Raw genomic sequence first — 15,857 nt, 5'->3', positions numbered from 1 at the left:
ACAAAAGCTGCTTTGTTGGCTACTGACTGGAGATAGTAGATCCCAGGGGAAGGGCATGATAACTCTTAAATGCAGAAAGATAACTGGTGACTGGACCTGATTAACCCTTTCATTACTGGCAGAAGAGATCCCAGTTGGAAATTAATGATTAACCCTTTCAGATCTGTGTTAAAAGTGTACGATTAACCATTTTATTGCTAGCAGATCCCTGGCGGAAATATCATGCATTTCGCAACTGGTTAATCGTATACATCCAGCACAGATCTGAAAGTGGTAGTCATGCACTTCCAACTGGGATCTTATCTGCCAGCAATGGAAGGACTAGTGTGGAACTTTACTCTCTCAATCAACATTGGCTATTTTAATCCTGCTGCTAGCATTAATAAATAGGAAAGTATATCCGATTTACTTGGTTTACACTTTTTTACCAGTTACTGGTTTCTCACCTAGGCAAATGATGTCATACTTCTTCGGAGTGTTTGGTCTCTCTCCTAAGAACACCCTCCTGCCTGCATGCCTGAGCTAAAGGCAGATGGATTTCAGGAAGTAATTGCTACATGAATCATCTGCCTTTACTCATGATGGCCACAGTCAGAATTGCTAAGGGGGCGATTTCTCAGCAAAATAAATCATGGAGACATGGATGGATGGGGGGAGCTTGCTTTGAATATTAATTAAATAGCATTTTTTGTTCATGGTACTCACATGCATTGTAGTTCCCCTTTAATCGTGTCCAGTTTCCAGGAGAGAATTGGCAGAGGTGAGTCTTTCGGAAGGGGTGAAGGACACTAATCGCATACCTGGTGATGACTGGAATGTTGTGGAGACCTCTCTTGCACCTCCTGCCCCAACACTCCTGAAGGTGGAGACAGAGTGTGAGGATACAAAGTCTGCTCTCTAGGTGGATGAAGCTGGGGGTCACAGTTATCAGGACAGGATACTGAAGCAGCTTAGTACCAGAGCAGGAGTTGGTAGCAGAGCTGGTATGCAGGCAGTGACCAGCGGCAGCCAGACAACCACGAACCGAGTCAGTAAGCAGAGCAAGTCCAGGAAGCAGGCCAAGATCGGTAACAGCCGGGCAGCGCAGTACAAAATGAGCAGGCAAAGACAAGTCCAGTAAACAGGCCGAGGTCAGAGGGATCAGATGAACAAGGTTAATGCTGGTGCAATGGTGAAGTCCAAGAGAAAGCTGGGTTAAATACAGGTGAGCAGGTTCAATGGTTTAGGTCGTAGGAATACAGGTACAAGCTGAAGACCATTTAACAACTGCGCATGGTAACAGACCAGTTTAAATAGGCCACTGGGCACCATGGTCATGCTACTTGGTATGCACATTTGTACGAGTGTGCGCACAAATGTGAGCATGATGAACTGGAATAGTACATCTATTGCCTCTTTTCCTAAAAGTATGAGCATGTGAGTAATGTGCACAAGTATGAGCATAAGCCCACACTGGTTTTTGGTGCTCAGAATTTGGTTTACCTTATAGACACCTTTACGTATTGCAAGTATCTAGCTGCATTCATTCCCGTCTTAATCTGGAAGGTTGGTGCCTTCTGTGTATATTGCTACTGCCTGCCTTAATAGGTCCTTGATGGTTCCAGTCGAGTATGTTCTGATATTTAAAGATGCTGTAGACAAGAAATTTGAATTTCTCTTCAAGACCGCCTACAGCAGATGTCCAAGGGTAGGCCTTCTGTCCATTTGGATGCGTCAGATTCTCTGGCTTAAGTACTGATCTGTGGAGTTGATGTGTAGAAAACACCTGAAAGGCAACATCTCTTTGGTGAACATCTGACTCTATTATTAGGAGTGTCACTGGTGGTAAAAGAATGCTTTTGCCTAGGATGAAAAGAGACATCTGAAAAATGACACCAGGTAATAAATCCTTTTTTTTTTCTTGGTTTAGTTTAATTTAATCCCAAGCCTCTTCCTCCAAGTCTAATCCTGGCATCTCCTTTCTCCACAAGCCCTGGACTCCCAAGCCAGCTAAGCCTGGCTCCAAGGCCCCCCCCCCCCTTCAAGTGGGGGAATGTCTGTCAGCTTTCTCGGATGCCTGAATTCGAGACATTCTGGGCCTCTGGTTCAGGGATTTCATCTCCAAGGTAGCACATGCTGGTTTTTCACTCTCTCCCTCCTCCCCGGTTCATGCCTTCCAATCTGCCACCTTCTCTGCAGAGGTTGGAGGATCTTCCTGCTGCTCTTCAGCATTGCTCATCTGGTGGGTCATTGTTCCTATGCCTGCATGGAAGAGGTTTCAGGGATGTTACTCTATTCTGTTCATTGTTTCAAAAGCCAAGGACAATTTTCATCCTATCCTGGATGTGCCTAATTGACTTCTAAGTTCCTATTGAAATATACAATGGACTATTCTGCAAAACTTTGGGTGGATCCTTAACCCACAGAAGTCTGCACTGGATCAAACTTACTGTCTGGAATACTTTGGACTGGTTCAGGACACATACAAGGCCCTGGTTTTTCTCTCCTTGGAAAATGTCAAGTATGCGCTCTCAAGCATGAATACTCCAATCCAGATGTCATCCTTCCATGCACTTTTGCATGAGGGTACTTGGACTGTTGGTAGCCTCATTCAAGGCAATACCCAATTTCACTACAGTCCTCTGCAACTCAGCATCCTGTTTAAGACACATGGTCTCTGGACCATCCCATGATTTATCTCCTCTCTCCCTGACTTGGTGTATTTCCAATCTGTCATTGGAGTTTGGGAAGTTATTTCTTGCATTAACTTGGGAGATTCCCACAATGAATGCCAGTCCGAGGCTGAGAATTAGTCTTAGGAATGTTGACGGTTCAGTGAACCTGGTTGGTGAAAGACTCCAAACTTCCAATAAACATTATGGATCTCTGGGTCATTTGACTGTCCCTTCAGCACTGGACATCTCTGCTTCAGTGACTTCTGATTCAGATTCAGTCAGATGCCACACCCATTGCCTACATCAACTATCAAGGATATGAAAGCGGTCAGATGGCAGAAAAGGAAGTAGAATCGATTCTGACCTGGACAGAACCTCACCTTTTGACCCTGACAGCAGTACACATTACAAGTGTCAAAAATTGGCAGGTCAACTTCCTCAGCCATCTCCTTAGCGTCTGGATCAAGGAAAGGTGTTCCTTCACCCAGAGGTTTTATAGGACCTTTATTGCAGGTGAGGAGACACTGGGCGTGGACTTGTTAGCATCCCAGTTCAACAACAAAATAATCAGGTTCATCACCAGGTCCAGAAATCCTACGCTTTTGCAGTGGATGTAAAAATACAGCTTTACAGGTACAGCTTTCATCCTCCTGGCCAGGCTGCCGCTGCTGTTTGTTCATCTGACTGTCCATTCTAGACCGTCCATTCTAGAATTCACAATCTGCCTTGCAGATTTCATTGGTGAGGAATCCGAAGAGGTCATTGATGGTCGCATGGTACAAAGAGCCAGTCAAAGGATTTGAATATAGGCATGAAGATCTAGTTACTTGTAGCTAGTCAAAAAAGATAATATTTCCAATTAGGTCTTCTCCTCACTTTCCCTTGTGTTGAGCAAAGTGGAGTTTGCCTGTGAGTTTGAGTAATAGCTGCAATGATGTTTTTAGCCTGTTTTTGGCCATATACATTTGGATGGTCACATGTGTTGTGGTAAGCAGTTTGTGTATTTACCTGCTGGTTGTCTGTGGTTCACACTACATACTGGCACAGATTACATTGCTATTTTCCTTTGCAAATATTGATTCATTGGTTGGAGAAAGCCAAATCTTCTGGCTGTCTTGCATGGATGGATTAGCCCAATAATGCTTGCACATTGTCTGACTTCTTATGAAAGTGGGAATCATGACACTTTATAAGCAGGGATGCATAGGGGTTTTCACATAGAGGATCTGCTTTCTCTTTAATGTTTTGTGTAGATTGGAGGGTTTGGTATTTGGATGTACAGAACTCTGGATTCTGGCAAATTCTTCTTGGCCTTTCTTGGATCATGTAGATCTTCTGTCTCCTGGTCCGATTTACCATCTTGCTTCTCAGTTACTGGTTTTGACAGCCTGTTTGTTGAAGCTTGGGTCCTGATAGACAGTGGCTTATCAGATTCAATTATCCTGGCTCACTTCATGCTAGGAAGTCTGTCTCGGAAAATATATAATTGCACCTGGAAAGCATATTTCTTTATCTTACATCACAGGACACAGAGCAGGCTATTCATGACTATGTGGGTTATAGGCCACCTATAGGTGAATGGACACCCCTGTACAGGAAGTACCTCAGTTTTTTCTCCAGTGTCTGTAAGGTGGATGGTCGCTGAAAGTGTTGCTGTGCTCTTGAAGCATACCTGAAAGTCAAGAAAGGTTCAATTGGAGAATCAGGGACTTTAATCGGATCCATTTGAAGAACTATGAGCTCAAATGGATGGTACTCAAGCCTCACTGGATAAGGAGAAGAATCCTCAAGGTTTTGCCTGTAATGCAGCCTTATGGCGCTGGACCCCCCGCAAATTGAACCCTGTGCAGTTTTAAATCTGACTGAAGGTCTGTATGACAATGCCTGCCATGATGGGTGAAGGTTGGTTCCTGACGGAAGTCGGTGACCTGCGGTGGGACTGGTAAGATATCTCCTTTTTTTTTTTTCTCTTTGTAAGGAGAAACAAACATAGCTCCACCAAGGGAGTGCTCACTGTTGTTCTTGAGAAGTGCTTTCTTTTTTTGTTTTTGGCGACTAGAGGGAGAACGGCTGGAAACAGAAGTCAGCCATATTGTGTTTATCTGGAGGCCAGGACACACATGGACTGCTGCTGCTGAGAATACTCTTGTGGGTGGGATACAGAGCAGACTGTTCTGTAGGGGCACGTGAGTACTCCCCTGAGGGGGAAGTGTGAACCAGTCAGTCAGGAGCCGCCCTTGGCTCCTAAGGCAGCATTTGCATTGAGTGTTTTTACTTCAGTACACTACTTGCATAGCTCTATCATTGTGATCTGTGTTACTAGTGGAGGTACACAGGTTTGCTCTATCTGAAGTAATGTCTTCCAGAAAGCGGAGTGGGGGAGGTGCAACAGGAAAGGGCACTAATGTACCACTGCCAATTCCTGAGGAGCCTAGCCGTAGGTCCGCTGTATTATCCTCTCCTGACAGGCCAGAAGCAACTGGGCAGTCTGAGCCGCTGCGTCTGTCTGGCATTGTGGCTACTACTGGGGCTTCTGCCTCAGCATATGTAACCAAGGATGATCTTGCTTCAGTCTTAGCGGGTTTAGAAGATAAGATCGCTGGGATGATTGCATAGGTTTCTTAGGGAATTAAGAAGGGGGTTAGATCCCCGTCACTAGAACCACCAATTCTGGAGCAGGAATGGGTGGAGCCTGAGGATGAGGAATAGCTGGAGGAAGGTCAAGCCAGATCACATCCTGAGGAGAAGCAGGCAGTCTCTGCCTTCCGGTCTCATTCAGGCTATCTCCGATAACCTCTGAAGTTATTTATTCTTCCCATTGCTCTCTGAAGCGTTCACAGAGTACTGGGGCCTTTCTGGTGCATCCTCTTCTGGAGCAAATTATGTATGCTGTCTGAGATCACCCAGACAGGTTTTTTTGTTCCACCAAAGAGGTTTTCTGTTTTGTACCCCATGGAACAAACGTTTAACAAATGGTTGCTGTTTTATACCTGAATAAATCTTTAACTTCTCCTGTGGATAATGTACAGGTTTTCAAGGACCCAGCGGATAAGAAGCTGGCGTCTCTCCTTAAGACGCCCTTCTTCTCTCTGGCAGGTTTTGCCGCACAGCCAGCTATTGGCATTTGCCAGATTCTTTCTGACCGTGTCAAGCAACAGTTTGGAAGACCATCAGTGCAGGGGGAATGCTCGGTCGTGGATTTGGAAGATGTTCCACGTAATTTGTTTTTGCAGTTGATGTTCTTAAGGATTCAATTCGGCAAATTTCTCGCTTGGCCCTCTTATCAGTGCACATGCGCAGGGTTTTGTGGCTGAAGAGCTGGTCAGCAGAACTGCCATGTGAAAAAATTGTTGGCAGGTTTTACGTTTCATGGGAAATGGCTGTTTGGGGAAGATTTTGACAAATATATTCAAAAGATTTCAGGGTGTGAAAGTACTCTTCTACCCTCTAAGAGGAAATCCAAATGCTCTTCTTTTAAGGTGCCAGGGGCTTTGGTTGTTGGGCCCTCCTCTACCAGGCAGTCGTTTTGCCACACACAGGTCCCAGCCTCCAGGGGTAAATCTCTGAATCAAAACCAAGGAAACCCTGGGTGCAAAAGTAATCTAAGACTGATACAAAGTTCACCTCCTTATGAAGGGGCGACCCCACTTGTTCAGGTGGGGGGGGGAGGCTTTTGAATTTTGTGGCCGCATGGAGGGCTCTAATCCAAGACAGATGGGTAATTTCCACAATTTCTCTGGGGTACAGACTGGAGTTTTGGGTATTTCCCTCTCCCCGGGTTCTAAGATCAAATCCAGAGAAAAGAAGAGCTTTATTTCAGGCACTCTATTGCCTATTGGCTCAAGGAGCGAGCATGGAGGTTCCAGTGGGTGAAAGGTTTCAGGGGTTTTAATCAAACCTGTTGCCATGATCAGGGGTCAGGCTGGAAGACCAGTTGCTATAGCAGTGGAAAGGCTCACCTGAAACCAGCAGGATAGGTACACAGGCAGGTCACCGTGGCGGAGTGTGGCGTGGCGGAGTTTGCACACCCGAGGTGCGGAGTCTAAGTACCAGCCGGTTTTCACCAGAGCTCCTGTGGGTCCTCAGGATCACCTCACCAGGAGGTGAGCAAGCAGAGGTCCAGTAGCATTTTAAACAGGTAAGGATCAAATGGAAGCATGGTCAGTAAACAAGCCAATGTCGGTAATGAGCAGTTGCAGGTTGGGATCAGGCAGAAGCGTAATCGAGAACAAGCCAAGGGTCAATAACGAGTGGTAGCAAAATTTGAATAACAGCAGAGAAGGCAAGGCGCAAGATACTGGCTGGAGAGCACAATAATCTGGCAAAGAGGAAGTGGAGAGACGTGGCTTATATCAGGAAATTCAAGGTTCATGACAAAGTTCAAGTTAAGATCATCCAAATAATTGTCAAGAGAGCTGTCCAGCATTCCAGGTGGCTCAGCAAGAAGATACATTGCCACACACCGCAGAAGGCCCAGGTTTGGACCCAGGCTCTGATAGTGGACAAAAGGTTTCAGGGATTTTAATCAAACCTGTTTACAGTCCCAAAACCAAATGGGGATGTAAGACCCATTTTGGACCTAAAGGGGCTAAATCGGTTACTAAATGTCCGATCCTTTCATATAGAATCGGTTCAGTCAGTAGTGGCCTCCCTACAGGAGGGAGATTTTTTAGCTTCCATAGACATCAAGGACACATACCTGAATGTACCAATATTCATTCCTCACCAAAGATTTTTGTGGTTTGCGGTAGGGGCTCAGCATTTCCAGATCCTGAGTTGGACTGGGTGCTTAATCTCAAGACGTAGGCCCTGGAACCGGTGCAGAGCCTGGAGAATTTTGGGGATGGTCCTAGGCACAATTCAGGCAAAGGTGTTTTTGCTTCCAGGGAAACGTTGTGTCCTGAGGAACGCGCTTTGCAGTTTGAAGGCCAAGAGGTATCCTGCGATTCGCCTCTGTGTGAGGTTGCTGGGGAAGATGGTGTCCTCGTTCGAGGCTATTCCCTATGCCCTATTCCACTCCAGACCTCCTCAAAGGTACATTCTGTTTGTTTGGGAAAAAAGCCCTGGATTACTGCATATCTCTGTCTCCCGAGGTGCGGCAGAGCCTGAATTGATGGTTTATAACTCACAATTTGGAGAAGGGAAGATCCTTTTAGCCAGTGGTGTGGAAGTTGGTAACCACTGAAGTAAGCCTTTCAGGTTGGGGCGGGGCGTTCTGGAGGAGGCCACAGTTCAGGGAACATGGCTTCCACGGGAAAGGGTTCTTCCTGTCAATGTCCTGGAACTTTGAGCAGTGAGGCTGGCTCTAGGGTATTGGACATCTCAACTTGAGGGCTGGCCTGTAGGGATTCAGTCCGACAATGCCACAGCAATGGCACACATCAACCATCACATCAACTGCCAGGAGTTGAGATGCTCAGAAGGAGGTAAACTACATTATGACCTGGACAGAGAGATATGTTCCAAATCTGTCAGCAGTGTTCATCCCAGGTGTGGAAATCTGGCAGGCTTATTATCTCAGTCACCGGCAGTTGATTCCAGGGTAATGGGATTTGCATTCCAATGTTTTCAAGGGAGTCTACCAGCGACGGAGTTGCCCAGATGTAGATCTATTGGCATCCAGGTTCAACAGCAAGGTCAGTCTTTTTGTCTCCAGGGTAAAGGACCCTTGCGAGGCAGGGGTAGATGGCTTAGTGATTCCTTGGAACCAGTTATCGCTTATTTATACCTTTTGTCTGATCCAGCTGCTGCTGCATCTGTTACGCAGGATTCGGGAGGAGTCTATTCCGGTGATACGGATTGCTCCGCTCTGGCCCAGGAGGGCCTGGTATGCGGACATAGTAAAGGTGGTAGTAAATGGGCCGTAGGCCCTGCCGTATCGGCCAGACCTATTGCGTCCAGGTCCCATATTACACCCAGATTTACGGTCGCTAAATTTGACGGTGTGGTTATTGGAACCCAGATCCTGCAGGATAGGGGAGTGTGGGATTCTGTCACAAAATCCAATCTTTGCATTGCGCAAGCAGAGAGAATTACATTCTAACCGATACTGCATGGGGCTTATCCTGTCCTTTCCCCAATCCGGTCTAGATCAGCAGCTGGCCTTGAGTACCCTAAATGGATTGATTTTGGCTGTGCTATCCTCTTCTATTGCTCTTGGCCTCTCATTCCCTGGTGAAGACCTTTTTTGCAGCTAGTCGCTTATTTACAGTGCATTCATAAATTATTCAGACCCTCTTCACTTTTTTTAATTTTGTTATGTTGCAACCTGATTAAATTCATTGACCATTGTGCTTTTGGGTGCTTTGCTTGTACTGGTAATGTCTCTAACTCCCTTACCTATAATACAAATGTGATGGCATGGTTTCTCCATGGTCTGTATGAACATTTTATAAATTAAGAATTAAAAGAGGGTTGTTCGTTGGTGGTTTGAGTTAGTAGTAAGTGCCGATTCACACATATGTGGATTGGATGCAGTTTGAAAGAGTCCTGTGCAATTTCTTAGCAGTGCAGTCCAGTTTAGGTGTGGATTACAGGCTATTGACTTCTATCCAAATCATTTCTAAACCGCATATGTGTGAACAGGATAAAATCCTGACCTTATCCTGTCCTGAACCTAATGTAAACCTGACATGAACTGCTGAACAACTACTGTGTGAATTAGCTGTGAAACCTGAGCTTCAATCCGAACCACACGTGTCAATCAGCTCTAAGGTAGAGTGATTAGCTATGCCTCTAGGGAAATATTAAATCTTTGGACATTCTAGTGTATTTATATGTTGATGTGTGAAAACCTGCATGCGCTTTAAGAGTCATCTGTTTGGCTTTCAATTAGGCAGTGGTGCGCATAATGAACAGAGATGGCGTCACTGAGGATTCTGCAAAGAACAGATTGTCCAGCCAAATGTCCAGTAATGAGCGGGTAGCTGCATCAAATGTGGTTCTTTGCACCCTTTGGGATCCAGAGATCACTCAGATACAGGTCAGTATATTATGTGATGATTAAAGTACAAGGAAACTATTCAGTACTCACCTCCTTACCAGCAATACAATACCTGCAATCTCCCTTTACTGTAGCCAACATCTTCCCTGGGTTTTCTTCCAGGTTTTGACATCTTAGACCATCTTAAGGATGGCTATGGGGCAATAAGAGGCACAATATAGGGGTTCATTATCTGGTTTTGGTAATTACAAAGAATCGCCCCTACCAAGAGGTAAAGCCAAGGCAAACAGGCTTATGTCAAAAAAGTATTATCTCTTTAATAAAGTTAACAAAATGTATAATTATCAAAAAGGAGCAATAAAATTACATCTCATGAACTTGGAAAAACACGGTGCTAAATATCCTTACCATGAATTACAAAAACAAACAATTTAAAACAATGTCTACAGATCAATGTCCGGATGTCAAAATTATACATATATGTTTTTTTTCTTCCCCAAATACTGGCGCAGAAAAAAACATAAAGACTTAGCCCACCTACAGGGTGAGTAGAGGCAAATAAACAGGTTCATAAGTATATAAGCACGTAGCAAATATCAATCAATCAAGAATATTGTAAGCAAAGAAAATACAGCCCCCATGTGGAAGCAAATGTTCCATTGGTCAGTAACATGGGCAGTTTTAGTAACAAAAAGCCAAATAAACAATTAGAGGTTAACCACTTGCCTTCCCGGGCACTTATACGCCCTTCCTGCCCAGGCCAATTTTCAGCTTTCAGCGCTGTTGCACTTTGAATGACAATTGCACGGTCATGCAACACTGTACCCATAGGACATTTTTATCATTTTTTTCACACAAATAGAGCTTTCTTTTGGTGGTATTTACTCACCGCTGGGTGTTTTATTTTTTTCGCTATAAGCAAAAAAAAGAGCAAAAAGAAAAAAAGTTTTTCTTTGTTTCTGTTATAAAATTTTGCAAATAGATAATTTTTCTCCTTCAATGATGTGCGTTGATGAGGCTGTACTGATGGGCGGCACTGATGAGCTGGCACTGATGATGGGCACTGACTGGCAGCACTGATGGATGGCAATGGTGGGTGGCACTGTTCGACACTGATGGGCACAGGTGAGTAGCACTGCTGGGCACTTGAGGGCAACACTGGAGGGTGGCACTGCTGGGCACCGATCATCAGGGCACTAATCATCAGTGCCCTGATGATCAGCGCCGATCCCTCCTCTGACAACTGGCGTGAGGAAAGTGCAGCCGATAACCGGAAATTGCATTTCCCGTTGATCAGTGTGTCATTGGACACGGCTGATCACATGGAAAAAGGCTGCTGTGATTGGTCTTTTACCATACCATGTGATCAGCTGTGTCCGTAGGACACAGCGATCAAGGAGATCGCTGGGGGCCCACAGGAGAGCGCATTCTGGGAGGACATAATTTGACGCCCACCCAGAACTGAAGCTGTCATTCGGCTATCTGTGGTCGATAAGTGGTTAATGTCCCAGATCTGTGGCTCTTTAACCATTTGCCGCCCGCCCTATGGCCGAATGGCGGCCGGCAAATGTCATCAGCGTTCCGGGTGGACGCCATATGGCGTCCTCCCGCACATGTGCAGATTGCGCTCCTGCAGAGCCGCGCAGCGGCGCAATCTGTCACCGTCCGTGTACCTCGGACACGGCCGATGAAAGATCTGAGTATCGGCCCCCGTTGCCAGTACCATGTGACCTGCTGTGACCAATCACAGTCTGTAACTGCAGACTGTCAGCTTTAATTTGAGGGCATTTACATCCAAATCAGGTGAACAATGTAGGAATTACAACAGTTTGTATATGTGCCTCCCACTTGTTAAGGGACCATAAGTAATGGGACAGAATAATCATAAATCAAACTTTCACTTTTTAATACTTGGTTGCAAATCCTTTGCAGTCAATTACAGCCTGAAGTCTGGAACGCATAGACATCACCAGACGCTGGGTTTCATCCCTGGTGATGGTCTGCCAGGCCTCTACTGCAACTGTCTTCAGTTCCTGCTTGTTCTTGGGGCATTTTCCCTTCAGTTTTGTCTTCAGCAAGTGAAATGCATGCTCGATTTGATTCAGGTCAGGTGATTGACTTGGCCATTGCATAACATTCCACTTCTTTCCCTTAAAAAATCTCTTTGGTTGCTTTTGCAGTATGCTTTGGGTCATTGTCCATCTGCACTGTGAAGTGGCGTCCAATGAGTTCTGAAGCATTTGGCTGAATATGAGCAGATAATATTGCCTGAAACACTTCAGAATTCATCCTGCTGCTTTTGTCAGCAGTCACATCATCAATAAATACAAGAGAACCAGTTCCATTGGCAGCCATACATGCCCACGCCATGACACTACCACCACCATGCTTCACTGATGAGGTGGTATGCTTAGGATCATGAGCAGTTCTTTTCCTTCTCCATACTCTTCTCTTCCCATCACTCTGGTACAAGTTGATCTTGGTCTCATCTGTCCATAGGATGTTGTTCCAGAACTGTGTAGACTTTTTTAGATGTCGTTTGGCAAACTCTAATCTGGCCTTCCTGTTTTTGAGGCTCACCAATGGTTTACATCTTGTGGTGAACCCTCTGTATGCACTCTGGTGAAGTCTTCTCTTGATTGTTGACTTTGACACACATACACCTACCTTCTGGAGAGTGTTCTTGATCTGACCAACTGTTGTGAAGGGTGTTTTCTTCACCAGGGAAAGAATTCTTCAGTCATCCACCACAGTTGTTTTCCATGGTCTTCCAGGTCTTTTGGTGTTGCTGAGCTCACCGGTGTGTTCCTTCTTTTTAAGAATGTTCCAAACAGTTGTTTTGGCCACGCCTAATGTTTTTTCTATCTCTCTGATGGGTTTTTTCAGCCTAATGATGGCTTGCTTCACTGATAGTGACAGCTCTTTGGATCTCATCTTGAGAGTTGACAGCAACAGATTCCAAATGCAAATAGTACACTTGAAATGAACTCTGGACCTTTTATCTGCTCATTGTAATTATGATAATGAGGGAATGACACACACCTGGCCATGGAACAGCTGAGAAGCCAGTTGTCCCATTACTTTTGGTCTCTTAACAGGTGGGAGGCACATGCAAACTGTTGTAATTCCTACACCGTTCACCTGATTTCGCTGTAAATACCCTCAAATTAAAGTTGACAGTCTGCAGTTAAAGCACATCTTGTTTGTTTCATTTCAAATCCATTGTGGTGGTGTATAGAGCCAAAAATGTTAGAATTGTGTCGATGTCCCAATATTTATGGACCTGACTGTATATGTGTGTGTTTTTGTTTGCATATCCAGCTTTCACTTGATACTATAAAAGTGTTTGTTGTCCGTGCCGGTGTTTTGGGAAGCAAAAGCATATATATTTGTATAATTTTGACGTCCAGACGATGATCCCTTCTACCTCTGTGTACTCAGGGACTGCATTAGCCATGTGGAGCAGACCTCAAAACCTGCACCCTCTGAATGGAACTGGGGTTGATCTATAGTGGGCAGTGGGGTTGCTCCCAGCTCCCCTCCTTGTCTATTTTTAATTATTGTTTGTTTTTATAATTTATGGTAAGAATATTTAGCACCATTCTTTTCCAAGTACATGAGAAGTAATTTTGTTACTTCTTTTTGATAATTATACACTTTAACTTTTATTAAAGAGAATACTTTTTTGACATAAGCCTGTTTGCCTCCTCAGTAACCGCTTGTCCCACCAAGGGGGTGCTTTACCTCTTTGTAGGGGAGATTCTTTTTTCTTCTATGTTCTTCATAGTTTAGAAGGCAATGCTTAACAAGCGATTGGGTGGTCAACTCTATTTCATTATATTCCCTCATTTTTTGTTTATAGTTTTTTGGTAATTTACACCACACAGCTGCAACAGCCAAGGTCTGAGATGGTCTTGAGTAGTGTTTATACCACTCAGCTGAGATCCCATCTGGTCCAGGCAACTTATTTTTCAGAAACGAGTCGATAGCAGCCGCTATCTTGTCCTCCGTAAAAGGGGCCTTCAGTGTGCTGACCGAGGCAGGGAATTCAGGGACTGGTAGCTGGTCTAAAAAAGTGGTAAGACAACTCTCCAAATAAAGGGAAATGGGAGAATACAGGGAGCTATAGTAAGGGCCAGACACCTGGAGAATCTTAGCTGTAACCAACACACCATCCGGAGAAAAAAAATAAAGGGTATAAGCGTGCTGCAGACAGCCCATATAACTAATTTCTTTTACATTCATTGACTAACCCAGCTCTTCTGAATCTTGACCATAGGGTTATAGCACCACATACAGGAGTAGGACACTAGGAAGAAAAGAACACAGCACCGCCTATAGACAGTCCTAGCTGTTCTAAAATCAGCTCCCTGCTATAGGCAATCCAGTTATTTCTGCATAGTTTTCAGGAATAAGGGCCTAGTTCCCTGCTAGACCTGTAGTTCCATAGCTTTTTTTTTTTCTGGGGAGGTCATCAATCAACAGCTGGGCTGGATAATCTATATCCAGTGGTCACCCTTGTCTGGCCACAGAGCGCATGCAAACATGTAGCTAAGTGCTACGTCGGCTGCGACATGCCCCATCCTGGGCCAGGGCAGCCAGTGGGTTAAACGCATCGCAAGGACACATATGATATGAGTGCCGTGTCACAGTGTTACCCTGGCCCACAGCCCCCCTCACTTAAATGGTGAGGATGATCTGTCTCAGGAGTGTTGCCCGCAACCTCCGTAGATCGTAAGTAGAGGACCCCTCTCACCTCCCCCCTTCCCCGGGCATGCATGGGGCGCAGGTACTCCCTGGGGTGGTCCATTCCTATGGGGTTCCCTTCCCACCCCCCCTTTTTAGGGTCTGTCTCTCCTACCTCCCTCATCGCCCTTACCCCCTGGGGTGAATTGGTGTGGGGTTGAGTACCCTGTTCTAGTCTCCCCAGGTCCACATGCAGGGGTGTTGATGCTGAGATGCCAGGCTACCCATGCCTGTGCACTGTTCCCCTTTACCAATGGCCGTATCCATACCCCAGATAGGCAGGCAGCTCCCTGGCCTTGGTAAGAGAGGGTCTGCTAATACCTGGTGGGCACTGCCACAGGTATGCCCTTCTACCTCTGTGTACTCAGGAACTGCATTAGCCATGTGGAGCAGATCTCAAAACTTTCACCCTCTGAATGGAACTGGGGTTGATCTATAGTGGGCAGTGGGGTTGCTCCCAGCTCCCCTCTTTGTCTGGGGAATGGTCTTTGCCTTCCCGCAGGGGTGTGCACTACACTTTCGGGCTGCCCACTACTTTAGGCCACGACTTGCGGCCATGTGGACCGGGCTGCAGTGGCCACCATTTTTCTTATGGGCAGTCGCCCTTTCTGTATGCTTCTGCCACTGGTAAGCCTGGTGCCCCCTCTAGTTTGGAGGTGCAGGCTGCTCCTCTTCCGCCTCCTATGATTCACTGGTTATGCAGCTGGCTAGCTCACAGGTGCAGCCATGGTATCCTCTATGACTAGCATGGGTTCTAATTTCCATGTCAAACTTCCCTGGTGCAGGAGCTGATGCTCGCAGGTTCCGTACACTGTCGGCTAGGGTAGCTGGGGGAGACTTTCTGATGGTATAGGATGTTCCCCTTGTGTCAGCACATAGTGCCTTGCACATGGATTTTATGAATTTGGTGGGACAGTCCTCTCCAGCATGTAGGGAGAGCCTGCCCAGGGCACTGCAGTGGGGTCTAGGCTGTTTTTGTACTAAAACTTGGGTGCTGCTGAAGTCAGCACAAGGGGTGAGCTGGGGTTCCTCAAGTTCCAGTGGCCAAGCAGGCACAGGTCCAGCCCATGGCTGGATGTTGTCCTGCCCTCTGACAGTACTGGTTTGCATAATCCACGTTGAGGTGGGTGGATGCTGTCTGCGTTGTCACAACTGTAACTTGGCCAGTCCAGCTCCCGGGTTCGGCTTTAGAGTTGATGGGCGTTGAGTCATCCCCCCATCTCCATCCCTGTAATTTTAGGATGCTGTTACAAGATTCCCTTGAGAGAGAGGTTAAAGTGTTACTAAACCCACAACAGTAAAATCAGTCTGTATATGCAGTAAAGCATGGTTGTTATACTCATTGTGGAACTTAAGGGGTTAATCCTCTTCATTGTGTAAAAAGGCTTTTTGATCCTGTCTTTTCTGATTCCCCCCCCCCCCGCCTTCCACAGTCCCCAATCCATCTGCTGATAGAAAAGAGCTTTGGGGGCAAGCTGCACATGCTCAGTTCGGTGTGTATTGCTACAGAGTTT

General features: G+C 45.8%; 1 protein-coding gene across 4 annotated transcripts in view; it reads left to right on the top strand.

The window, feature by feature from the left end:
• COASY (Coenzyme A synthase) overlaps positions 1 to 15,857 on the top strand; it is a 223,500-nt gene that overhangs the window by 184,931 nt on the left and 22,712 nt on the right. For all 4 annotated transcript variants that reach the window (XM_089681298.1, XM_089681296.1, XM_089681297.1 and 1 more), the window contains one exon: positions 9,490 to 9,636. In XM_089681298.1, the coding sequence (XP_089537424.1) occupies positions 9,490 to 9,636 (147 nt within the window). The remainder of the gene's footprint in view (positions 1 to 9,489; positions 9,637 to 15,857) is intronic.

This window comes from Staurois parvus, unplaced genomic scaffold (genome assembly GCF_062004578.1).
Source record: "Staurois parvus isolate SC_StPar_1 unplaced genomic scaffold, SC_StPar_1.0 ptg000263l, whole genome shotgun sequence".
Lineage (NCBI taxonomy): Eukaryota > Metazoa > Chordata > Amphibia > Anura > Ranidae > Staurois > Staurois parvus.
The sequence above is the reverse complement of the archived record's forward strand: the minus strand, read 5'-3'. Positions and strand labels throughout refer to the sequence as shown.